Genomic DNA, 27,998 nt, shown 5'->3' with positions numbered 1-27,998 from the left:
ATTGATCATGCACGCACACATGCAAGCAATCGAATGATCTATCACATGGGAATAATTATACTAGCGCCATATGAATGCAGGATTAGTTCTATGGAGAACATGGGATAGAGGTGCACTTCAGCCTCTTGTGGCTGAAATGAGTATTACAACAACAAACATACATGTTATTTTCAAAAACTTTCTTTCACCTGCCAATACTTTTTTAAACAAATGAAAAAAAAAAACGTATCTTAGAGAAATTATCCTGGCAAAACTGACTTTAGTCATAAACACAAGAGAGAAAATGATTCAGATCAGACTGGATCATCAGCTTCTTTTTTCTATCTTGCCTCTCAGGGTTTCCATACTGACCTGCATTAAAAACAGAATGATAGTGCTACATTATCATTACATTATAAAAGATGGAAAAGAAGAAAACTTCTTATGTGACAAAGATTATCTTAAAGTAATTAATGAACAATCAGCACACTTCACAGCTTTGGACTGAGTTAATTAGACTGTGCAAGACTCTGAGACTGTCTTGAATTCAGTCATTAGAGTTAGAGCGAAATGCTTCTCAATTCAGCTCCATCATTGATCGTCAGACTGCATATCCGTACTTGCTGTCATACTCGACTGGTATGTATTTGACCGGTGTCTGTCCATGGCTGTTGCTGGAGGGAGTGTGCGTGAATCCTTCACTGAAAGAACTCACCTCGGTCCCGCCCACAGGACTGTAAGTAACTTGCGGGTGCTGACTGGCGCTCCAGTTTGTACGGCGACTGACTGGGCGGCTCTCAGGAGGTGGAGCGTCCTCCCTGTTTGACAGCAGAGAACAGTGGGAGAAAAACAACAAAGTTAAAGGATCTTTACTACCGAGGGTGAACGCATCCCTAGAAAGTGGACAATCAGTATCATCAGCCAGGGTGAAGAGGCAGGAGCTGTGGAGTAACAGAAGTTTCTTGTGGTACACCTCAACAACCAACTGGACTGGTCAGACAAGCAACGTGCCCTCTGTAGGAGGGATCAGAGCAGACTGTCCTTGCTGAGGAGGCTCATTTGATGTGTAGAATAGGACGCTATGTTCTGTGAAACAGTGGCTTTTGCTGTTGTGTATTGGGAAGTGGCACATCATCACAGCTGTTGATGCAAACAATCTCAATAAACTGGTCAGGAAGGCAGGCATTGTTGCAGGAGTGCACCTATTTTGAAAGCATTTTTATTCAAAATTTTGTAGCATTTTATAGTATTGTATTTTTAAATTAGTTTTCACTTAAAAAAATATTCCTCCGAGTATCACTAGAGGGATCTTGCAGAATGACTTACAGATTTACACTGTTTAGTAGTGATGCATAGTTATTTCAATAGAAAAAGAATTTTCTGTGGCACATGTGATTTTGAATTTCTTGCAATGTGACTGGTTTAAAATATTTGTTAAATGTATAAATAAGCAATTGTTTGCAAACAACTTCTCCATTTTGATTGCAGAAGCTGTAATAACTTAGAAATAAAAGTTCTGAGGAACCCCATTTTTGAAGAAAGAGTTCATCCAGGGATTTTTGTAAGACTAACAGCAGAAACACACCACACACTGAAGTGCCGTGAAGCGCCCCGAGGCACTGTGCGCTTCCATTCACCACGTTAATCAGCTGAGCTAAACACACAGACAAGCACCCTCAGTAGCCATCCCATGCTTCTGAGGTGCTCTTTTATACCGACAGCCATTTTACTGTACAACGCCGCCAGTGATAATGACTGTAATCTCAGCCAGCTGTGTGGTGGCCCACTGCAGAAAGATTGTTCTGTACATTCCACATCACCATCATTCACCGTTCACATTCACCATCTTTCCAGGATTTAAGTTATCCATTTGTGTCCGCACCAAAAGTAGTGCAGCCAGTGAGCGTCCAAGCAGGAACTGCTGGCGACTACAGGCGTGGGTTTGGGTGTGATGACAGTGAGAAGCGTCCATGGAAGCAACTCGTCTTGCTCAAACAATGGCGGCTCCTGAAGGGATTAGCATAAATACTGTGATACCATCAGTTATATCAGAGCTGGAGTGCAAAGAATGACACTGAAGGCGTTTCTCAATGGGAAAGTTGTTTTTTTTCCTCTTCTCTCAACAGGCTTTGGCAAGAGTCTGATTTACCAACTGGCTCTGCTGGTAGTAACAAGACAAGCCAGATGGTTTGTTACAAAGTCCTGAAGGATTGTGACGTGATCTCGCAAATCCAGCTGCCTCGCAAGGTAACTCTCCTGCTACTTCATATAGCTTGTTGATCGGATTGGTTGAAGTTAACCTGTTTCCAACTTGAGAGACAGATGGTTCATCCAATCACCTGTGCCTGCCCTTTTCCAAACAGTTTTATGAACAACTACCCAAATAGTTATGTGTAACAAACCATGTGACATGTCAGATTAATACTGTCTGTCACTGGTGGCAGAACAGGGTGGAAACAAGACTTTTTGTCTCCCCACTTGCAGGTGTTATGGTAATAAATTGGTGATGTCTAAGCTGGGTATTATGGTCATACAAAACGCCTGTCCAGCCATGCATACACATCCCAACAGCAAGATGCAATGTAATGCAGTGATGATCTGAGTTCAGCAGCAAAGATGCAATTAAACAACCCCACTGGTATTTGCTCGCTCATTTTCTCACACAGTGAAAAAGAAATTCATGACTAATAGCATCGCTGCAGGAAGACACTGACAGTGCACAGACAGACAGACAGACAGACAGAGCAGTCCATTGCAGCAGTGAGTTATTCAGACCATCAGGGGAAAGCAAAAAATAGCCTTTACACAAATCTGTTGCATTGTAATTTATTCCCGTGCAAACTGCTCAGAGTCAGCAGCTTTTCAGCACAGCATCTCTTCCTCCCCAAACGCACCATGTGCACAAAGGAGTGACGGTGAGTTACTATGGTTACGGGGATGCTCTGTGTCTCTGTCGCTCTGAAACTTTATCGTGTTTCTCAATAAGAGGTTTTTAGGCTGGTATGACGATGCAAAATCATGAATGCCACTGCACCTCAAAACATGAGTTTTTTTTTTTTTTTGGTTAACATACAAGCCACAAAAATGGTTGATACCAAATTAAATGGGCATAGAAAAAATATTTTAAAATCTATTCGCCAACTCATCACCCTTGATTGGTATTTATTCTAGCTCATATTTATCCAACAGCACTGTTGGTTAAGAGCTTAATTTAGCTGCCAAGCTGTCAGAAGATGAACTATCTTTGTAGTCTGATCAGTAAATATGTGTCAAAGTACCTGAGACATCACACTTTTGCGCTGTTTGCAATGTTCTGTACTTTTTACCTTTTACACATTAGATATTACTTTACTGTGCTTACTGATCTACCCTATTCTCACATTAGAATTAGCATTGTCAGTATTTTTATTAGATTTCTATTCTTTTTTTTATTGTGTTGTCTTGTTTTATTTCTTTATTTACAATCCTTTCTTTTTCCTATCCCTTCATAGCTATGCTGCTCTGAAACTGCATTTTCCCCACGGGGATAAATAAAGAGCTACCTGCCTAGCTTTAGTCTGTAAAATGACACATAGAAGTTGCATTTCAAAGGTGAAGGGAAAGCCTCCAAAAACAATTCAAATGTAGCTCAAAGACATTCCAGTTTAAATGATATAACAAGAGAGAAAAGCAGCAAATCCTCACATTTTAGATACAAAAACCTGCACGTATATTTGGCACTTTTGCGTTGATACATCCCTGGAGAGATTGATTATTTAAAAAATGTTGAATGTAAGATTTATGTGGATGTATTAGAAGATTATGGCATAAATGGAATATAAGAATCACATTTATGTTACCTTAGAATGAGCTGCTCATATCTGCAGAAGGTGCGTGTCTCTTCCATGGAGACTGCAGTGTTGCACCATCATGTTTCTACAATAGCTCAGAATGGACAAACCTTCTGGAGAGTTTTTCATTAGTTTCACAGTCACCGTAGGGTCTCCTCCACACTTAGAAGGCAAAGGTGAGGCGAGGTGTTTACAGTCTGCAAGCGCACAACTAAATGCCACTAAATCCCCACACCAGTCCTCATGAAGCTGCTGTTATTACTGATTTAACTGAGAACCAGGTTGTTTTGGTTTCTCTCTGTGCGCATCCCACGGAGGATGTACAGTTTCCTATTTACTCAGCAAAATGATGTTGCCCTGTAGGTGATGAGCATAAATCTTTGTTGTTGCCTATTCGGAGGCTCTTCCCAAGCGCGCCTACTCTCGCTGAGACCCTTCTTTCACTTCTTCTGTTCTACTAAAGGATAAAACTCTCACTCTGGTGCTGGCTTCAACCAGCAAACACTGACAAGAAGCATGCAATACAATCTTCCCTCGTCAACACCGCTGCCAACATTCAAGCTTAGAAGCTACTTTGCATTCTGCATTTATGTAACTTTGCAGTACCAACTGGGATCCGCTCCTCCGTCAAAGAAAAACACCCGCACAACTGATCGACTTTGGCATTTTCCGCTCCTGTGGAGGCCAAAGACTCAGATTTTTGCTGGTAAAGGGAATAAATTTGCTTTTGTTAAGGTGAAATGGGAAATAGCGTGCATCAAGCCTTTGAGGGCTGTGATTCTTGGGCGTGTGTGTGTGTGTGTGTGTGTGTGTGTGTGTGTGTGTGTGCAACAAGGCAGGAGTGCTGTAAACAAGAATGTGTAGAAAACAAATACAGTAAATTAAATTAAACACCAATTAGGTTTCTAATTTTCAGGGTATTTCCATAGTTGTTTAGTTCTTCCAGTCATTTGTCTTATCTTTTCTACATAAGATTGTGCAGAAAACAATTATGCAAAGGCAATTAACTCCAATTTTTAATGGCTGTGGTGTCATACAGAATTTTTATTGTATTTTACAAGCCCATTTATGTATGTGCATCCTGATAAGCAGCTTGTTATTGCTAAAATGCTTTAGAATAAACTACATTTGAAACTTTTACTTCACTGCTTCAGGAACAATTGTAAAATCCTTCCACTATCCCTTGGTTTTTTACTTTATTTTTACATTAATTACTTTTTAAAACTGCTACAGAGCATTGTTATGTTTATTAGTTCTTTAAAGCTGCCATTAAATGAATATTTTCATGTATATTACTTTGTTAAAGCTGCTATATACTGAGTATTTTTTATGTTTATTACTTCTTTAAAACTTTTAGCTTATATATGTTGGCAGTGGATCAAATGATTATGTATAATGTGACAACTGAATAATAAATTGCACTGTATGTACACTGCACACCCTGGTTTAAACACAGCATGTCCCTGTAATCTTGAACTATTAGCAACAACTATTATATTTATTACTGTTTGGCCTGTGACTCTATATAATTTTTTTATGTATATGGCCTGCAATCAAAAAGTTAAGCCACCCCTGTTTTATAGACTTTCAGTTAATTGTTTTGGTTTTATGGACTGAAACTACACTGTTTTGGTTCAGTCTCACTGTTCTCATTAGGTGCAGCAGCGTTCAGGTGCGCTACTTGCCTCTGCCTGTTTGCATTCTTCCTGAAGGGATGAGGTTCTACCCGCAGCACTGGCTGCTAAAGAACCCGTTTAATTTGAAGAGAGGATTTGTCAAAGTTTCAGAGTGTGTCTGTTCAGAACATGGTGGCATATGTAATTAAATAAATAATCGTGTTTATAGTTTTAACCATAAATGAGATGGGTTTTTTTGCCACCAGCTGTATTTATCTACAGTTTCTCACACCTTTTTCATCTCCACTTTTTATTTTGCATATTTTAAGCAACATTTAAGTCTCTTTCAGTCAATGACTGGTTTTCCTCCGACTTCCTCATTGAATAAAATCTGCAGATAGTTAATGATTCATCTGGTCTAGTAAGTAGACCTTGGTCTGATGCTACTTGCAGTCTTTTTTTTCTATTCACTATCTGCTTTGTCTCCATTGCAGGAGATTACATGAATTCATCTGCTGAGGAAAGTCTGCTGAAATCAGGCTTGTGTCCTATATTTGCCACGTTTTTGTTTCCACTGGTCCTGTGCTCACTTCTGACCCGTTATTGCAGAACCTACACACCTCCACTGCTCTGTTGCTTATCCTCAGAGTCTCCCCTCCTTATCCATCATTGGATTTAGATTAGATAGATTGTTCAAATGATGAATGACCACAACAGATAACATACGGGATTCAATAAATCATCTTTAGAACGAAATAGGTTCTTTGCAAAAGCCCCAGACAACTAGAGGGTTACAGGTGAAATTCTTTGAAAAAAGCTTTCAGATTACCCTGGGTGGGCTCTAGGTGAAACCCTTGGAATAAAAAGGGGTTCTTGGTAGAACCCTCTCGGTGGTTTCTAGATAGCACCCTTAAAATATCAAAAAGTTGTAAGGTAAACCACCTGGGTGGGTTCTAGAACTTCATGGGTGGGCTGAAGCCCTTTGAATATAAAAGGGTTCTTTGTAGAACCCCCCTGGATGGGTTCTAGATGAAACCCTTGGACTATAAAAAGGTTCTTGGTTGAACCGCCCTGGGTAGGTTCTAGTTGAAACCCTTCAAAAATAAAACGGTTAGTGGAAAAACCCCTTGTTGGGTTCTGGGTGAAACCCTTAGAATATAAAAGGGTCCCACAAAGAACGCCCTGAGTGGGTTCTACATGAAACCCTTGGAATATGAAAGGTTTTTTGGAAGAACCCCCAAGTAGTATTCAATGTGAAACCCAATACAAAAGGGTTCTTGGTAGAACCCTCTGGCTGGGTTTTTGATGAAACCCATGGAATATAAACGGGTCCCACAAAGAACTCCCTGAGTGGGTTCTAGATGAAACCCTGAGAATATAAAAGGGTTCTTGACCCTTTGGGGGGGTTCTTAGCACTCTTGGCAGGCAGAAAGGTTCTGGATAGTTCTCCCTGAGAGGATTCTGGGTGGAACCACTACACTGAAAAAGGGTTTTCTGCAGAACTTCTCAGGAGGGGTTCTGCGTGTAACATTTTACAGATAACCCTTTTTTAAAGGGTTCTAGGTAGAACCCATATTAAGGGATCCAAGTGGAACCAAAAAAGTTTTCTTTTAAGGGATAAGTAACTCTACATGGTTCTAGTTAGCACCCTTGTTTCTGAGAGCAACAGTTTTGTGTTTACAGCTTGTCCACAAGTGGCAAAAAATCTATTTTTGCAGGTTCAACATACTGTACCCTCCTCTTATTTGAATTTCACACCAGATGCTGGACGCCGCACAGATTTCAACCTCTGTTATGGCCTGACTGTGCTCAGAACCATCTGTCCAGTCAGCAGCACAGCTGGTGGTCAGAGTTAGTGTGGACTGGGACATTTGCATAAACAGAAGTGTCTCTGTTTGGTGTAAAGAACATGTGACAGATGTTAAAACGCTTCAGAGACGGTTCAGAAAACACTGCCTGTGGGTTGCCCTTTACACCAAGATATATTTGCATGTTTTGTGTTTATATTTCATATTCAAATTAGCACTTAAATCTCTGATGTTTTGGTCCTGATGCAGAGTCTTATTTTTCTCACTGTATTAATGTATTTTTTTTTTTTTTTAGATGAAGAGCATACAGTACTTGAACTGATTTGATACTCTGCGTGACTCATCTCTGAACTTTTCCCCCCACTCAAGCTGCAGTATTTACTTTTTACCTTCGGTAAGTGACAGATGTGAGAGGAACCATTGTTATCAAGGTTCAAATGATTACTGCTCTGCCATTTCTCTTCTATGAGCCTTTCACTACAATGTCACATTCATGTGAGAGCACACAATTGAAGTCCTGTATGTCACAGATATGGAGAAGCCCCTATCAGGATTGTGGCTCGAAGTGCTTCTCTGTCTCTTGTACACAACGCTGTCCTCCCACACTGACACTGCTCCCATTTCAACCATCCACTTTGAAAGCATGTGGGCTGTTTTCAACTGCATATGAACCATAACTCCACATTTTTTTTTATTTTTTCTTTGGTGGTGGTGGGGACACTGTTTATTTGCAGAAGGAGAAATCCTCTCAGAGATGTCAGGATGGGAGGTCAGCCGCGGAACATTGGCCCCGGAGCAGCTCTGCATTCTGCATCCTGCTCGCGGATTTACGTCAGCAGAGGACCAAAAGGAGCCTGATTTTCTGTTTGAGACACAGTGTCCCACGCTGCCCTTTTCAGTTAGTTACACAGCTTTCATTGTTCCTGTGGAGGAGAGAGATCTCGACTAGAATAATATCAGCTCGAAATGAAAATGTGCAAATTGGATACTAGCACCTGTGGATTGTGGTGTTATGTCCCAAAATTAGATGTCCGCCATTTGAATACTTTTTACAAAATGATTTGAGGCAAAAGAAAAAAGATAATTTCCCACATATTATTCTCTCCATTTTATTTTCTTGTATCATTTACCTACTATTATTGCTAATTTACATGTCAGTAATTATTCCAGACCTATAAAAAGTGAAGGCCAAGTTCGAAGTCTTGGTGTTTTCATCGAATTTTAGCATCAGAATCAGAAACTAGCAGGTCCCTTAGATCTTTAGGAAGCAGTCAACTAATTAGTCCCTTAAGTCGAACATAAACTGTGCCCAAACATTAGCCTCGGAATTAACAAAACTAAGAGTCTACAGCCATGCTAGCAGCTTTGTGAGGCTGTTCATGGAGGCACAGTGGTGCTTTAAGCATAAGTATTGTAAAATATTTACAATGGCAGTGCTAATGTGTTGATGCTTCCTGGCAAAGGCGCAAACCACAGGGAGGCATTGGGTTTTATGCACCCTTGACGTTGAAGTTGGGGTGCAGCAACCCCCCAATCTTGAAGCAAAGCAGGAAAAAATGCAGTTATATAATAGCCATGGACTAATAAATTGAATTGGCATTTGACAGTAAAGGAAATTAAAGTCATGGCATGTTGCTATATTATTGTTAATATTTAAGTTTCATGCAGGCTGGTGTTTGTTTTACTGTTCTTATATGTTATGGGCTGAGCAATTAATTAATTAGTTAACAAGAACAAAGTGCCATGAATTCCAACAACTCTGATCAATAATGCACTTAATACAGTAACTTTTAGCTCTACCATCTGAATGAGACACACAACATGATGTCTGCCATCAGCTTTGTGTGGAAATACTTCAGATTATTAAACAATGGAGATGCAAATTGTGCGCTGCGCTCAAGGGATGAAATCCACTGGACTGAGGTTTGCTGCGACATTTAAAGTATCAGACAAAATTCCAGGTGAAAGCCAAATGTTTCATGGACACTGGATTCCTGGTTTATCCAAAACACATCTGGATGAAATACTGCAGCATATGATGGATTTACCTTCAGCAGGCTGTGGCAAAAAAGTGCCTCTCACTGAAGAAAGATGCCAAAATCTCCTGAAGAATCTGAGTGAGTGAGAATTATTTTCTACTTTTTAGCTTTCACTGATCATTAACTTAAAAAAGCCGACTATGTTGAACATTGAAGCTGGGAGCTGGTAGCCGTCTGCTGCGCTCTGAACGCAAACAGAATGTGGAATCTGTTTCAGCTCAATATCATGACTTTGAAAACACTGAATTACTTGTTTCAATGAATTTTGTTAGTGTCAAATATGAAGAATTGTAAAACATCACTTCCATGAGGCTGTTCAGTCAGACACTGACAGATCACAGGCAGTGAACTTGGTATTTCATCCTTGCATGCAGCTGCAGCGAAGGTCAAGTTGCACGCAGCCTATTAGTCATTAAAATGTTGATTAAATGTTGAAATGACGTTCTTCTGCCTCAGTAATAATTATTAATACCACCAGATAATAGACTTAAGTGGTCATGTGGTCAAAATGTGTCATTTTCAGGAAAATATTAATCCCTACCCCTCACTTCATCACACCTTAACAATATATAGGCCGATATTGAACTCATATTGGCACCCATACTTAGCAGGCAATGTTAACTATCTTACTTTAGCATGTTGGTATGCTAACATTTGATAATTACAGTGTATTAGCATAATAATGTTTTCTCAGTTGTGTGGGAATTAGTCTGTATAAATGTCATGGCAATGTCTGTGATCATTGTTGAGATAGCAGATAAAGATGGACAACACGAAAGTTTTACCCAAAGATGGTTTCTGTCATTGTGACCCTTTCAGGCTGAGATACGCTCAAGTGTTCATTTTCAGATAGTTTTGGTTTTTTATTTAGTTATTTGATGCAATAAAAAGGGTGTTTCACATCATGATTGATAGCTGAGTCCTGCTTGTGAATGAGCTGGCCGGGTGCATAGGGGGGACCTTGACACTGCGGCTTCAAACTTGAGCACTGCTGCGTAGACTAAGGCTCCAAATGGCGTCACCAGCTCAACTTGGCAGCACTTATATATTTGGCTCCATTTTTGTACAGTGGGAGTAAGTGGAGACGTGTTGTCCATCTTCATACACAGAATGATCTGGACCAAAGTGATGAGAACAAAGCTGCTAGCAAGGCAAAAGAAATCTCTTTTTTTGTTCTTTTGATTAATTTCTCTTCTCAGAAACACCATTATTTCCTAGTTAATTTGGGACAATTTTTAGTTTAGTTTAATTTGGTTTATCTGCTGTAATGATGATGAGGATATTGAATCACACAACTACAAAATGGACAAATGAAAAGGGACTAATTAGTTGGCAATTAAGGGTAACTTTTCTCTATTGTGGTCTGTGATATAAAGATAACGGAGATGCAGGAGTTCAGGCAATGAGAAAACATACTACTAACAAATTAATTAATAGCAACATAAGCCCCATAAAACAGCAGAGTGTTGTTTACTTTGTGTTTTTGTGTGTTTGTGGATTAAACAAAAGAGATATAACGCACTGATTCGTGAGCTTTAGAGATGCCGGTAGACAGATTTTGTCACCAACTGAGAAATGTCACTTTGCAATGTTTTTCCAGGATTTAATAATCTGTATATTGATGCTGAAAGTCAAAGACAAGAACAACGAAGAGTGTTTGTTGACACCAGAGAGCCTCTCATGTTTCCAAGTCTAACGAAAGACGGTGAAGATCAACAAGAATAAAAAGTGGCAACTTTTAATGAATCCTACTCAGGCTTTCAGATGAAGCATGCGGCAGAGTTGATGTTATTTATAATGCCAGCTGTTATATTTGCATCAATATACCTGAAGAAAAACTTTTTTTTCCCCTCCACTTAAAACACACATAAAACCTCGGATTTCAAAAGGATTTCATCACATTGTTCTGCACAATGTGAGACTTCATAAGAGACTGAGGGTTTGCAACATGGAGAAATAAAATAAAATCATAACATTTGGCAGAATAAAAAACTACCTGGAAATAATGGACTTTTGTTATCTCAAAGAGTCTTAAATAAAACTTATTTTGCTCCATGTGTGTTTCTGTTGTGCAATATTTATGTTTCTTTCCTGGTTTTAATTTATGTCGTGGATTTTGTTTCTATTCTTATCTGACTGCTTTGATGTATGTTGTTCTATATCTTGTATTGCACATTTATAATTGCCTCTCTGTCTTTCAACTTCAGTTTTTGATGTTCTCGCTCATCTTTTTTTTATGTTTAGTATTGTGGAGCCAAAAGCATCTTATTATTACTGATTTATGCAGATGTAAAAATCTCAACAAGTGCATACAATAATATTTTATCCAAACGTTCACACTCTTTAACATACACTTGCAAGCTGACAAAACCGCTCAACGCTAACAGAGCCAGAAGTTTCTTTCTCATGGGACTTCATAGTGATAAATAAGCACTAGCAGGAACTTGCCAGACTGTATGTGGATTTGTTCCCTTTTCTTGGAGCAGCTCAGTTATTTCACCGTCAAGCTGCCAACACCTTTAACTGTGCCCTGCTGTCACTGCTGGAGGGAGCCGCAGTGCTGTACAGTACCTGATGTCATTGGAAAACTCCTTCTCGTAGTGATGTCTGCTGCTCAACTTCCAGTATAGAAGCCCGATGAAGACCAGCAGGATAAAGATGAGGAGCAGGGAACCCACGACGGTGCCAACTATCACCGCAGCTCTGTTTGGCGCTGTGAAAACAGCATGAATAACGAGGCATTATTCTCTCAGAAGCTTTGTGGTAGAACAGAATAAAGCATGTGGAATGCATTGTACGGTGTTATTCTTATTCTCTAGTGTAGTGGTTGAATGATACCCCGTTAAACAAAAAGTACAATATGTAAGAACTAGCCACTTGTTGAACTCATGTTCTAAAGTACAACCCCAATTCCATAAAAGCTGGGTGGTTGTGTAAAACTTAAAACATAATACAATGATTTCCAAAAACTTTTTGACCTATATTCAACTGAAAAAAGTCAAGATATTTAATGTTCAAACCGATTAACGTTAGTGTTTTTTGTAAGTATACAATTTGATGCCTGCACCATGTTCCAAAAAGTTTTGACACGCATGTTTACCGCTGTGATAATTCACCTTTTCTCTTAACAACACAAGTAAGTGTTAAGGAACTAAAGACACTAATTTTTGATTTTTTGAAAGTGAAATTTCTTTCCCATTCTTGCTTGATATATGACCTCAAGTACTGAACAGTCTTACAGTATTAGACAGGATTTTGTGCTTGATGATGTCCCACATACTTTCAATGGGAGACAGTTGTGGACTGCAGGCAGGTCAGGCTAGTGCCTGTACTCCTTTACTACGAAGCCACGCTGTTGTAACCCGTGCAAAATGTGTTTCAGCATTGTCTTGCTGAAATAAGCGGGAATGTTTCCGAAAAAGACGTCGTCTGGATGGCAGCATATGTTGCTCCAAAACCTGTATGTGCCTTTCAGTATTGGTGGGGGCTTCACAGATGTGGCAGTTAGCCATGATGCCATGGGCACTAACACGACCCCATATGGTCACAGCTGCTGGCTTTTGAAGTTAGCACTTGTAACAATCTAGATCAATGGTTCCCAACCTTTTTTCCTTTTCTTTTGAGAAGCTGAGCAAAAGCATAAGTGATCATTTTCAAGCTTTAACATTTAGTTACAATTGTTTCCATTTGGTTCAACCTTTACTTATGGCAAATGTCTCTTTTCTAACAGTTTTTCTTTTAACAGCTCATCAGAGTAATCATAATGATTCATTACCACAGAGCTCAAGAGGTCACAAATGTGTAGACAACTAAGTAGGTTACTTTCTTTTATAATTGAGGACAAAAAAATGAAACATTTGGATGAACTGTCAATTAATTAAGGTACACAAATCTAATTTTGATCATTTTGTCTCAGAGCAGACAAAGCCTTGGGGATCTGATGTGACCCCCCACCCCACTCCCCACTGGTTAGGAAAAAACGATCTAGCCCGGAGCTCACGACATCCTTGATTTGTAAAGACAACCTGAAACGTGGACTCGTCAGAACACTTTTCTACTTTGTGTCAGCCCATCTGACATGAGCTCAGGCCCCACAGAAGTCTGCAGCATTTCTGGATGTTGATACATGGCTTTCACTTTGCATGGTAGAGTCTTAACTTGCATTTGTAGATGCAGCAACACACTGTGTTTACTGACAACAGTTTTCTGAAGTGTTCCCAATCCCATGTGGATTCTTTATACAATTATGAGTTTTTAATGCATTTTTAGTGCAGTGCTGCCTGAGAGGTTGGAGTTGATGAGCATTCAACATTGTCAAAAAGGGGGCTAAATAATCCTCAGAAATAAGGCTAAATTTTGCCAAGGCCATTTTCAAAGGGGTCTCACAAAGCTGTTATGCTTAGGCTACCAAAATAGCACCCAGCTGCCCTGCTGGGCAGGGTATCAACCTTCTCATCTCTTGTCGAGAAAGTGTATTTCCCAAAATGTCACTATTCCTTTACAGCTGCACGATACTGCATCCTTGCATCTTTTTGATAAGTCAATGACCTTTATAGATTTTCTTTATCATACGATATGTGAGAAAGTCTGAACCCACAAAAAGTATGAAGAAACTTGGTTTCACTGGTCACAAACAGCATGTTTATAAGCCTTAGACAAAAACTGATATTCTCTTCTTAGATTATTTCATTACACCCCTTTAAAAGGCCCAGGAAGGTTGGAATGTGATTTTTTGCAACACCCTTGCAAATCATCTTGCAGACCCTTTTGCTGTGGGGGGGGGGGGGGTCCTGAAACCGCTGGCCTAAGAAAGCACCCTGCACTTGAAATGAAAAAGAATGATTCCCTCCCTAAAGCCAAAAATTGGAGCACTAAGGCTAGAAGTTATGGACTCCACAAGATGTAATATGGGGGTCTGCTCCACAGATCATGAGGCATCCAAAGACAAACTCATTTTATGGATCCGCAGAAAGGAGAGAGGGCTTGCTGAGATCTAGACCCAGAGATGATTTATTCCACTGACTACTCCACACTGCACTTACAGTCACCAGATTCATTCCCTGTTAGGCAGCCCTTGTTGAGAGCTGTTCAGAGATGCTTTTAATGGGTCCACTTATTTTCTGTTGTTGCCTTTTTCTTGTGTCATTTACACACAGCTAATAGGGACTATTGACATACAAGGCAGTGGAATCATGCCAGCAGTACTCTGGCACTCTGACTTTGTGACTCAACAGTAGGACTGAAGAGCAGAGGGCAAAAAAGGTTATGTCTTCAGTGACATTTTTGCCATCGACTGTGACCTCCTGTCATCATTAGACCACGTCATTAGGATAAATGTTGTTTCAATCCAGAGTGCCGTGGTTAAAACCCTGTGCGTGTGTGAGAAGTGGGGCAATGAGGAGATTGTGGCACATCTACAAAGAGAAAAGAGGATGAAAAGTCTTCATGATAGCACGTGTGTGTCATGTGTGATGCATGAGGACAGGATCATTCTGTGTTGAGAGACACGTTGCCTTACGTTTGTTCGCTTTCAAGTTGATCCTGCAGTGTTCGGCTCCAACAGCATTGTTCACCTCACAAAGGTAGATTCCTGCAAAGCTCTGCGAGTGGTTGCTGATTTTCAGCTCCCCAGTCACACTGTCTGAGACAACACACACACACACACACCCACAAGCACAGATTAACACATGTACTGTACATGTGCTGAGGCAACTGTATAAGAGGCTAAAATGAGGATAGAGATGCTAGGGAGGTTTAGTTAAAGTGACACATACACATAGGCTAATGGTGTATGGGTTTTGCAGATCATCCCTTAAAAATATAATGATTTTTTAGGCAAAGAAGCCCAACCAAAGATTTACACCAGTTTTGTCTGCATGCAGCCAAAATATGTTGTGTCTCCGGCTTCAAAAAGACACTGATCAATGCAGTTTACAGTAAACAGTGGTGAATGTTTCAGGGAACGTGTTGAGAAGTCAGTGGAAAGAAAATGTGGAGAGAATGCAAATGATCTGCTGATTATGCAACAGAGTCCCTCTAAGTAAGTGAAGTGTTAACCTGCAGTGTTGGGCTGCACATCATTATTTCTTCCTAAACTTTTTTACCTGGATTTCTGTCATTTTCACATAAATTAATAAAATCTGAATAAACACTGATACATTCCGAGATGACTTCATCTTAAAAAATAGAACCCATTGCGATAAGCTCATAATGTGAATTCAACAAGAAAAACATCCCAACAAGAACCACCTGTCCCCACACCCATCCAAACACACACACACTTATTTATGTAATTTTTAGGAACATCACATAGACTTAAATTAATTTCCTAATCCTACCCACAACTTGCTTAAACCTAATCTTGTCATTTTGGGGAACATTACACACGCTTACATTCATTTCTGCTCAAGGTTTCTACCTATTATAAGGAAGTTTTTCCTCACCACTGTTGCCCTAGTCCTTGCTCGTGGTGGGAACTACTGGGTCTCAGTACACATGTCAGTAAGCACATAAATGGCCAAGACTTGCTCTTTATAAGAAGTTGATTTAGTGCTACATAAACATAACTGAACTGAATTCCCAGGGGACTTATCCTAACCCTGCCTTCTTGCCTAACCCTAACTGTAACCTGCCCCTAACCTTCATCCTAAACTGCTGAACACAAAAATATGCTGGCTTGGGCTAGTTTTGGGGAATTTGCATAGATTGACTATCTCATTATGCCCCACCCCCAACCTCATCTATCAATCCAGGTGGACCCAGTGGATGGCCGCCCACCTTATAGTCTCATTCTGCCTGGTAAAAGGAAGTTTTTCCTCACCATTGCATGATCTTGGTTGGAACTATTGCGTCTATGTAAATAATATTATAAGAATTATGGTCTAGACTTGCTCTGTATGAAATGTGCCCTGAGATCAATTCTGTTGTGATTTGGTACTTTATAAATATTATTGAATTGAATTTTCCTGAACACTTACCCTGACCTACCCATGACCACTACTTGCCTTGCCCTATCCTTGACCACTGACCCACTCATTTTTCATTCATTCATTTAATCATTTTTCCTACTGGGGACACAGATTTTGTCCTCACTATCACCAGCCGTCCCCAATTATAACTGAGTCTGAAGTGTGTCCCCCTAAAATAGCTTAAGTCACACCCTCTAACACATACACACCGACTCAAGTAACTTTTGGGGACATTACATTGACTTACATTAATTTCCTGGAGGCTTAACCTAACCCTACCCATAACCACTAATTACCTAACCTTTAACCTACCCCTAACCTCAACCACTGACAGAAAAATCATCCTTTTCCTAATTTTGAACATGGTTTTTGACCCCAATTAACTGGGCCTACGTCTGAAATATGTTCCTGAATGTGAACTTAGTCAGAAAAAAAACCCACACTCATGCACACACACACACACACACACACACACACACTCTTTGATGTGTAGTAGCATCATGACGTCAGCAGAGGTCACGCTTACTCTGTGTGGCTGGAGCAGGCATGGGGCCCGCGCTCTCTCTCTTCCATGTGTACGTTAAGGGAGTGGAGCCTCTTGCAGACTTGCAGTGCAGAGACACAGCCTCGCCGACCAGCTCCCCTCCCTCCACCCAGCATTTAGGCACGGACGGCTTCGCTGGAATCACACAACAAATGGATAATTTCACGCTGCCATTTCCATTCCATTTCTTGAAAAACAGCGCAGCTTTATAGGTTTAGGATGAAATGGGAGGAACCATTTTTGGCACAGACTAACACCATATAGATGGGTTACACCAAAAAGGTGATGCATTTTAGTACACTGATCGCATGAAACGTGATGTCTTCATTACACATTATTAATATGTATTTGAACATCAAAATCTAGGCTTGAAGATGACAAGGCAGGAACATGGAGCAGCTATTTTCCAGGTTTCAAATGTGAAAGAGGGTAAAAATTGCAGGCATTTAAGGTGAGATTAATTATGTTACAACAACGCTTGTGGAGAAAAGTCCCAAAGGCTTGTTTAAACCCTAACACTGTACACATTTAAGTGTTTTTTTTTTTTTTTTTAATTTACACAATGGAAGAGGGACTATGCACTCATTCATTCATGCATTTTCTAAAGCACTTATCTTGCTCTGCATCATACAAAGAACATGATGCATTTAATGGCTTTTTGGCTTGCAGGACTGTGTGTGTTGCTGTTCGCATGAAAACAGCATTAGCTTCATTTTACATTATTAGGCACATTAGATAAGTAATCCTGTGTCTCCGCATCATTTTCTCCTGCAGAAAAACAAAGCTCATGTATAGATCAGATTTAATGGGAAATGTAAAATTACTGTGAAATAATGAAGCCTGCTATTATGTTGTTCATTTCTTCCTTTCATTTCCTCTCAAATGTCGACGCTGATTGTGGAAAATAACAGAATTATTTTAGCGATTACTTGTAATTCTAATCACTGTTCATGGTTGAAGAAATTTAAGGTTGAGGGCTTGTCAGTATACAAATTGCACTTTTACAGCTGTATTATCTTACACTAAATAAATCTGTCTGTGAGATAACCTTCCTCCTCTTCAGACAAGATGAGCTGGACTAGAATCAAAGTAAATTACTTCACTCCACTTGCAAATTTAAGACTGAATACACTGACAAATGGCTTTAAATGTCACTTCAAATTACTATAGCCTTTTTTCAGTCTCTCGTCACCTGCTCAATCTCTATCCATCAGTCCAACATAGACCTTCCCAAATTGTCTTCCTGCAATTAATTTTTTCAATCCCAGTGGTCAAAATTGACCCATCCTAAGGAACTTCCCTTTTTGCTTGGTGCCTCAGTAACATTTGAGCAAACCTGCTTATCCATCAGAACATCACTTAACTTCTTCTTTCCTGTACTTAAATATGCTATGTGCTAGGCTTGTTATGTCGAAAAGAAAACCACACTTAAGATGCTTAAAAGATGTTGAGGGAACGGTAAAAGTAACATGGTCACATCTTACCTAATTTAGCAAAATGCTAGTTAACTAGCTAGCTAACAATTCATGTAAATGAGCTTAGGTAGTTAGCTAGCATTTCACCAACATTATCTGTCAAACACAATATAGCTAGCTAACAGCTGCTGAAGGGTTGGTAAAGTGTTCAGGCAATGTACTGAATCCTCTGCAGCAGCTGTAGGTTAGACTTTCACCCACAGCCCATTGCTACATGTCATTCCCCCACTCTCTTTTTGTGTCATTTCTTCAGCTGTACCATTAATCAAAGACATAAATGGCAAAAAATTGCTGTGCATTAGCTACCTAGTTGGTTTATTAACATTTGCTATCACATTTAACTAGCTAGCAAACAATTGATGATTAGCTAGTTAGATAGTGTTTTGAAATATGTTTTTTTCATCAACAGTAGCACATAACACACCTAAGTACAGGAAACAGGAAAGTTGACAGAGGTTACAAAAGCAGCAGGATTGAGGATGGGGCCATTGTGACAACAGCTTTCTCTATCAAGGCAGCTCCAATAGCTGATAAAGACTGTGACATAAAGTTGAAAACTCAGAAAACAGAAAAAAAACATAGATATATTAAAAAAATAGTAAATGGACACTGAGTTTAAATGGTGTAGAAAAGATGTCTTTGTGACATTTTTTTCCCTCAAGACAAAATGAATATTCTCAAATAGCAAAAAAATAGTATTTTATTTCAGGTTAAAGCGTTAAGCACTGGAGGAATTTGTGCAACTTGACCTGCATTTAGGGAGCAATTTCTCTTTGAATTAAAAGGTGATTATTTTTTTTTTTTTTTCAAAACATGAGTGGTAAATAATAGCACTAAGAACACCAACATGATAGAGAATTTCACAAAACAGACCTGACTTTCTCTTCTAATGGTTACTTGGTTGTTTTGTGACCTTGTACTTAAAAAAAGAAATCAGTCCTTTTACTTTTACTTAAGATGGGGTAAGTGGCAAGGTAACTTAACACGACTCTTATACAGCTGAAATCAAAAAATCAAACAGTAAAGCAGCTAAATGAAGATACAAACTCAATGCAGGAGAGGAACTAAACTTCAAACCACAGTGATTAAGTTAGAGGCTACAACAGTACAGAGACATTTAAAAGCCTGTCTCTAGCTCTCCTGTACAGACATTAGGTTAAGGGACACATCAGAAGAAAACAGAATGGCAAACTTGTTTACTGGCAGTTGGAAAGAGATCAATCGGCTATTTTCGACAAGTTTAGCCACATTTAAAAAACCTGCTTATAGTCACTAATTTAGGTGTGAAAATGGTAACACTGATGCTTTGGGCTGGTGGCTCAGACTGAGCTACTCAATACAACAATGAGACTCAACAATCAACCCAAACCAAACTGTTAGTATTTGACGACCTGGGAATGATGACCTTGAAAGTTCCCATAGAAAACCAAAACCTCTCTCTCACTGAGTCTCTACTGTACTGAGTCCTCCGAGCAAACCCACAAGTTCAAATGGGAGCTGGAAGAGTCAGGTTCAGGTCAGCCAATAGGAATTAACTAACCTCACAGCCAGATGGTTTGTTACACAGAACTGTCTGTGAAGTTGTCCATAGAAACTGTTTGGAAAAGGGCAGACACTTTCAAAAAAACACTTGGCAGGTATTTGGATGAACCATCTGTCTATCATGTCTAACACAAGCTAACTTCAACCAATCATATCAACTCTTGCAGTTGGGAGAAGAGCAAAAACATCTTTTCCATTGAGAAAAGCCCTCAGTGTTGTTCTTTGCGCTTCTTTCAATGAAGACTTTCTCTCCATATCTGGTATAACTGATGCTATGACACTATGTACGCTAGCCTCTTCAGGAACCACCATTGTTTGTCTCAGACAAGTTGCTTTCATGGATGCTTCTCACTGTCATCACACCTAAAACCATGTAGCTGCCAGTAGTTCCTCGTACAACACTGATTGGCTGCACCACTTCTGGTGCAGACACAATGGATAAGCCTGAAGCCTGGTAAGAAGGATTCTAACGTGATCTCTTGATTTTGAAAAATTTAGCTGCCTTGAAATGACCAGTGATTAGCCAAAGTCTCCCGTCATGGGCTAAATTGTCTAAAGCCAGAAAACAGAGCCAAGAGGAGGTTTTCTCTCAGGACGCTATCCTCAAGGGTTATTATGGAATTTTTGCTGACCAACAGCAACACCACAAACTGCCCCAGGTTTAAGATTTTTTTTATGATTTCAATACATTTCAAGTTGCATCAGTTCCAGATTCAAAAAGTCACATGTAAAGCCGTGATAAACCATGTGAGATTGGAACAAAAGAGAACCGTGTTATCAGTAGCAGCTGCAGAAAAAAAGCTGCTGCTTTGGTCGTCTCTGTTCAGTGCTCATTCAGCTCAAAAGTTTTTGAGAACTTTGCAAACTACTTGGGACAAGAGAGGCTTACATTATGCATAGTGTGAATGAACTGAAAGACCAGAGAAGCTTAACCTCGAGAGTGGAGGACTTTACGGTGCACAAGACTGGTGAGTACAATAATAAACTCTGTGACAGATGTAACTCACTCTCCAGAGGAGAATATCAACAACCACTGTGTTGCCTGGCAACATTGCAGTGTGTGTGTGTGTGTGTGTGTGTGGTCTATGCAGTGAAGTGTGTGCAGGCTGTCGTTTTGCTTTAATGTGTGTTTGTGGGCTGGAGCTGCTGTTGAATTTATACTGTCTGTACATCTCTGTGTCTGCCTTGATGATGCTTTATTCTGCTTTTTACTGGCAGATTATGTCATTTATGTAACTTAAAGGTTGTGAAAAGCAACAATAAATGTGTGCTCTGATATTGTCACACCACAGAAACATGTGTTATGAACCACCCAGACAAATTTTAAATGGTAAAAAAACCCCTAAATATATAAAATTAGGTCTCAAAATTATGAAAAATGAACAGTTTTCTCTGCTCTGAAATGCTGAAATGTGTCCACTGCATTGTCTCAGTGTCAAACACGACTACGACCTGAAACACGGATGCTCCATCTTGCAGCTTTATTGGACATGTCCCAATATGTTTCAGCCACCAGAGCCAGAGGACATTGATGTTTCTTTTTGTTTTCCCCCTTTGGTAGCGTGTTGTTGGAATTGAAGTGAGCTGAAATGAACTCCTGGGCTGATTTGCACTAACTGAGTCTCCACAAATTTTTTAATTGAGTTTTGTCCTCATTTCTGGTTAATTATGGTGAGGTTTCACTGAGGAAAGAAGTTGTATATTTATGATAGTTAATCACCTGCACCTGCAAGAAGAAAATGACTCCATTGTTAGTTTGGATATCAGGGCTCACTTACATATAGACTCACATACTAAAACACTTTATTTTGTAGTCTAAGGTAAACATGTTCTTTAATTTAACAGTTCTATCATAACCCCACTTCACCCCTTCTGAAAAACCCAGAGAACATTTTAAGTGATTTGCTTTTTACATTTATCTGACTACGTTTTTACACAAGTACTTTTACTTTAACTTGAGTAAAACATGTATCCATGCATTATGGATGCAGAGTATGGAATCATTGTAGTAGACCAGAAAGATAAAAGCATGCCTGATAGCAAGTCCCTTGAAATATGGGTTATGGCAAATTGTGTAATGCATGCTGGCATGTGACAAGGAAAGGTGAAATTCTTCAGCGAAGTACATAACCCGCAATGTTAAAACTTTTAACATGACACATTCTCACTTTTAACTTAAAAGTGAATATGTGCAGCTGCCTTCCTCTTAAAAACAAACAGTGCAGCAGTCGTCAGAGGTGATGGTTGTAAATAATGTAGTAGCCAGGTGACATGTGTTAATCCCAGGATGCAACCCGATGCCCGGTCTTACCCATTACCACCAGTGACACCTTGCGCATGTCCACTCCGGGTGACTTCTTCACTTTACACTGGTAGGTAGCACTTTGAGCAGGTGACAGCAGAGAGATAGAGAGTGACGCATCACCCATGGAGGGGTCAGGAGCAGCGAAGTTGAGCCCTTTTGCAAAGGCGTTGTTACCATGCACGTATTTAGTGCCGCTGGTGTAGGACAGGAGCTGGTAGGAAACAAAACAGAGAAAGATTCAACAAAGACGACAGACATTGCATTTTTAATTGGTGTTAAGTAATCAAGAGTAAATTAAACTATTTCTTCAATGAATATGGAATAAAAGGGTCAATTCGTGGTCTTATTTTATTTTATATTCTTTCTCAGTCTCAAATAATCTGCTGGTAACATTAATGTCCACTGTTAAGCAGATGATAAGCTGTCTCATATTATGGCATGTGTCTCTGATGTAAAATGCTGGATGAAACGACTTAGAAAAGAATCTTGGGAAACTGTCTGTCAAATAGCATTACACCTGCTATTTGTGTGGGTCTTCAACTCTGAGCTTTATTTTGACACTTAAATCATGCACATAGTACCATCATGCTTCATCCAATTGAGGAACATTGCAAAATGTATTTATTTTTTATCCTAAGGAGACCTTTAAATATTTTAATGCATGCTTTCATCTCATCATGTCTGGAGTATTCTGACTCCCTGTATTTGGGGTTCAGCCAAAGGGCCATCTCCTGTCTCCACCTCAAAACTCTTCATACAGATTCTTAAAGAAACTGGCCTTATTGCACTGACTACCTGTTAATCAGTGTTGATTTAAAATGTTTTATTGGCAAGGAAATTAGGTCAGAAAACTCAGTACCTTCTTTTAAAATCTCTCACGGTAGTAAATCTAGTTTCTCTCCCTCTTTTATTACTTGTAATTGACTTTTTTGTTTGTTTTACATTCTATTCCTATAGTTTACATTGTAATTTATAATTTTATTTTTACCTTGACTGTGTATGTTTGTCTTGTTCTGTAAAGTAATCTGTTGCTGTGTTTCGAAATATACAAATTAAGTTTCATTACATTGCACTCTACCAAGCCTTTAATCCTCTTTTAGCTCATTATTTTGGTTGTGTTTGCAGTGTTTCAGTCTCCACACTCTCTTTAACCTTAGTTTCAGTAATAGCAAGCAGATGGCTGTCAAAAATCCACTGTAAGATAGTGGCTGTTGTAGTCGACTAACATTCATCAGAAGGCCAGAAAGCCTCAAATGAATGCTCTGTGTCTTATTGTGATGATAATGTGGAGAACTGTGTGCAAACACATTAGCATACAACTTTATAGTTTGATAATATATCAAGGCTGTGTTCTTGTTGGCTTGTTCGTGAGTTTCTCTGCCCCCTAGTGGCCAAAAATCAATGAAGGACACTTTAACCTTGCAGTAGATAAATGTTCACATTCATTTAGAATAGAGAGCTTGTATGGACTGTACTGTTAAGTGACTGCAAAACAAAACACTTCATTTGCACGAGTCAATACTCTGCACTGGTCACTTGTCTGAAACTGCACTTACTGCACCTGCTCAATCTTTGTATTGACTGTGATCAAATGTCTGCTGCCTAAGGGCAGAGATGAGGGGAAAAAAAGCATCCTTTCAAGTCTCCAACACTAATGACTCGTTTAATTTAAAAGGCAAATCGGATAAACAACTAACTCCTGTGAAATTACAAAGGTGGCAGGAGTTCATCCACACTCCACTCTCCTGGACTTGAATTCTGATTTAAACTTGTGGAGGCACAAGCTCGTCACTAAAGGATGAGAAGAAGTTATAATTTCAGGTGTGAAATCTGAAAAGATTAGATGTTTTAAAGATGTTGTTCCTATTATTACGGCGCATGTCAAGAGGATGAGGTTGCATGTCAGTTTCTCAACAGTAATCTAATTGTGTTCTGAATTGTAATTAACTCAAATATGGTGGAGATGTTGAAAAACAACTTGTTCATTTTACGGGACTATAATTTCCGTTTCCTGGGAAGAACATTGTAATTTAACACAAATTTCAGACAAAGATAGAGACAGCATTCAATTATGGCACTTCTAATTGATTAATTCCAATTACTTGTGAGAGTCTTCTTAGACAGTGCTCAGAAGGCCAGCTGAAAATACAAAAATACGGGTACATCTCTAACATGTATGACACACAATTTGTCCAAGAATAAGTTAATATTAAAGTCATGCTACACACACCAAGTAAGGACCTGTGTTTTTGGTCTTTAAAGAAAAATCAAAAATAGTATAAAACATTTAATTTTAAGGTCTGTTACCATTATAATTCTGCATTTTAAAAATTTCAAAAGAAATTGCCAAAAGGGAAGCTCTCCAATCAAAGAGAGGACCTTCATACACTGCAGTGGAACTGTCTGTACCCAGTCTTTCACCTAATGAGTGTTTGTTTGCCGCAAAGGCTTTCTTTGTTTCTTACAAAGAATATTAAGTGTTATCAATAATTAAACAACTGTGTGTAATACAATTATTACACAAATAATTTTGACCACTTTAAATGAGAATAAATAATGTTTTATCAGCAGATCTGAAGTAACTTGGCTGAATGCAATATCATGGACAGCAATATAAGCAACTAAATCTAGATTTCAGTTATATAAAGTACACACACGTGCACACACACATATATCAGACTCTACACATACATGTATAGTGCAATTTGCACCGTTCTCATTCTGCTTCTTACCATCTGATCTTTCTGTGTGGTGTCTGGACTGACCACAGACCATTCAATGTCAAGTTCTCCAGTGTCAACAGGGCTCGGTGTGTACTTGCAGCCTAAAGTCACACTCTCTCCCTCGGCCTTCTGGATAGTCTGCGGACCCATGGACGTCACCTCCATCCCTTCCGTGCACTTCAGTTCTTTAGAAATTCAGACAAGTCTTGAAATTAATCACAGACACATATTAGCTGTTCCTTAATCCCTTTTTGTAATCCTCAAGGATAAATATTATGTATGCTCATTCAACAAAGCCTTTTTGCACAGCCACTGAGCCACACAGTTTATAGTTTTCATGCACAGTCTTATGTTTTTATCATTTAATATTGATTCAGATTCTTTTCTCAAAGGAAATCTGGGGAAGACAGCAGCACAAACAAAAACATAATAGTTGCAGCCAAATGCCACACAGGAATATAAAAATGACTTAGTGGAATAACTTGAAGTGCTGTTTAAGACTAATTTTATACAGTGAGTACAATAGAAAGAGCTAATCTTATGATATACTATGTATAATGTGTGTGCATATATTGCAGACGTGAGTAGCTGCATGAGGAGGGAGAGCAAATAAATATCTATTTGCATTCCCTATTTCCTGTTTCTGTTTGGAGTATAGAGACACACTCACACATGCAAAGGAAACTTGCATTAAAAATACACTACATACATTACAAATTGTACACATAATAAGAAAGCTAGAATTAGACTCAAAATGGCTATTCAAGAGGATGTGGCTGAGAGGAAATGTACTCAGGAAATAAGGGCTTGAGGAGTTCAAGTGCTCTATTTGGTTTTACAAGTATGTAAAAGGATAAGAATTGTAAAATAAAAAATGAGAGTAATTAACTCTACTTGAAGAAAGCTTTTCAAATATACTTTTTTCTCAAAGTAAATGTGCAGTGAAAAAACCTCTTAAAACAACTGTCATCTGTCCAGGTCAAAATGATCTAATTTATTGGTTTTAAGAGGAAGATTAATATCAACGATGTCATTCAAATGTTTCACTATTTTTCCCTTCACCAAAGACCTGCTCAAAGGGGCACTGCGTGACCTTTCATTATCAATCCACTTGACGGGGGCTGCTTCCACTGCACTTGTGCACATTCATTTTCTGTCACCAACACAAGTAGACTGTTTACCCCCAAAACTGGAGACATCTTCAAATTCATGCAACAATCTGTGTAATATCTGCAGATTTTTTTGACATGCTTCACACCAGGCCAAAATACTAAGTCAGTATTCGCTTTGTATAGTATACTGTGAATGATGTGGACTAGAATATGACCAAATCATCACTCTTTGTCATTGAAGCATGTGTGCAGCGTTCAAAATATGGCATCAGTCATATCGGAAAAATCTTAACTCAATATTTTGATAGTATCAGAGTGGTTCCAATCCGGAGAGATAAGATATGCTCCAGATTTGACATCTTAAAATGCCCTGATCGGAGAGTAACCAACATGGATTTTAACAAATTTGGGTCATAGATTCTTCAGGTTCTGGGGTATTTTGTGCTGTGACAAGGAAGCCTGAGGATCACTAAGTTTCTACTGCATCTCACTGCCTCGTTTTTTTGTCAGTTTGTCATAACCTTTTCATAGACAGAAAATGACTCTTCTCCCTGTCATGATTTCAGTGTACACCCACCACCAGCCTCCGGTAACCAGCTGGAAGCAGACAGGATACCACAAGGCAAACTCTCATCAAAGGTTAAAACACATAGAATAACTGTTCTAATCTTTTCTCCATATGTTGTCATGTATGAAAAGTCCCAAAATGAACAATGTAAGTGGACCACTTAACCACTTGTACTATAAGCAAATTATCTGAACATGATTCAGTCCAAAGCTTTTAATCAATAATCAGTTAATCACTGTAACTGTGACCACTGTATTTAAGATGAGCAGTTCAGTTTATTAAAAGCCCCACCCTAAAAAAAAAACTAACAAAAACATATGAGCTCAAATCCCTGAATCATCAGGGAGTCAACAATCATCTGGAGGCATTATCCCAAAGCCTGATTGGACAGACAGCAAGCGCCATGGTAACACATGGTGGAGCTTAAACAGCAACAGCTCACCAGCGTTCAACACGGAAGAGACATTGATCGTTTCCAAAAAGATGCTTCATTTGATGAAAATACAGAGCAGTAAATAACACGGGTCGCCCTGGCTGTATGTGAGGGCTTGTCTTTATGTATTCTTACCTGAGCTCAGGAGACTTGCAGTGCATAACAAACAGACAGACAACCAGGTAGGGCAGCTGAGGGAGAGAGCTGACCTCAAACGACTGCAGCTTTGTCTGAACATAGTGGTCCTGTTGAAGATTACCATAAAGTGACAGTACGGTGTATTTACATATATAATATTGGGACATGAAATTGGTTTTCTCAAGTGTTAAGAACTGTTCTAAGAGTAAAAAAATTAAGAGCAATGGAAAAAGCAGAACAAGAGGTTTATATTGATGTTACCTGAATGAAGATACTACATCCAAATGTCTGGTAATAGAAGGATCAGGCAGCAGGGTTCTTTCTGTCTGCTGCTCTTGCTTTACACAGAGCTCCTCCTGTACTGCTTCCTCATTACCATAAATGCCTCTGATTGGATGGTCGCCGCACCCGTTTTACCTGTTTACCGGGAGGTTTCCTAGGTATTGGTATTCAACTGTGTATGTGTGCATGTGTGTGTGGGGGGGCATTATTTGAATTACTGTTACACTTTTTGACAAAACACACTGATGTCCTGTTCTGTGGAAATTCAGGAAGCAGTTTCAGGCGGGGTTGTGACAGACAACCACACACACACACACACACACACACACACACACACACATGACTCTGCTGAATGACCCCTGACGTCCTAACTGTCTCTCAGGGATCCACTCTTCCTGACTTTCTTCAAGCTCACAGTCCTCAGTACCTGTGGGAATGATGCCAACTGCTCTATAATGTTCCTTCTGCCCATCAAATATTCTTCAGTCCATTCCCTGCAAGTACTAAAATAAAAACATTGATTATGGTCATAATTATACATCCAAACACATCTCCACACTACCATGATATTGCCTGAGTCTAACTGCACAATGTTGCCTTGAGGCAATGAAGAAAAAACAATTTTAATATATGAAT

General features: G+C 39.3%; 1 protein-coding gene across 2 annotated transcripts; it reads right to left on the bottom strand.

Moving 5' to 3' along the window:
- On the bottom strand, window positions 1-27,420 carry vsig8a (V-set and immunoglobulin domain containing 8a). 2 transcript variants are annotated; one of them, XM_084745926.1, is made up of 9 exons: window positions 27,342-27,420; window positions 27,078-27,187; window positions 24,839-25,014; window positions 22,113-22,317; window positions 16,767-16,919; window positions 14,791-14,913; window positions 11,844-11,985; window positions 695-797; window positions 1-351 (listed from the first exon to the last, which is right to left on the bottom strand). In XM_084745926.1, exons 2-9 carry the CDS (start codon window positions 27,178-27,180, stop codon window positions 307-309), a joined length of 1,050 nt encoding a protein of 349 aa, XP_084602052.1. In that variant the 5' UTR covers window positions 27,181-27,187; window positions 27,342-27,420; the 3' UTR covers window positions 1-306. The 2 variants fall into 2 exon arrangements, with proteins under 2 accessions (XP_084602052.1, XP_084602051.1); XM_084745925.1 differs by having other exon boundaries at window positions 326-797.
- Window positions 27,421-27,998: the final 578 nt, after the last annotated feature.

This window comes from Lutjanus erythropterus, chromosome 20, assembly GCF_056507025.1.
Source record: "Lutjanus erythropterus isolate fLutEry1 chromosome 20, fLutEry1.hap2, whole genome shotgun sequence".
In the NCBI taxonomy this organism is placed as follows: domain Eukaryota; kingdom Metazoa; phylum Chordata; class Actinopteri; order Lutjaniformes; family Lutjanidae; genus Lutjanus; species Lutjanus erythropterus.
Note: the sequence above shows the minus strand (reverse complement) of the source record. Positions and strands in the feature narration are given on the sequence as shown.

Coding starts and splice junctions, on each gene's coding strand:
- vsig8a (XM_084745925.1), bottom strand. CDS start 27,180: ATGTTCAGACAAAGCTGCAGTCGTTTGAGGTCAGCTCTCTCCCTCAGC. Junction 14,914..16,766: donor GCCTGCTCCAGCCACACAGA/GTAAGCGTGACC, acceptor GTGTTGTCTCAG/ACAGTGTGACTGGGGAGCTG. Junction 798..11,843: donor GAGTTTTCCAATGACATCAG/GTACTGTACAGC, acceptor GCTGTCAAACAG/GGAGGACGCTCCACCTCCTG.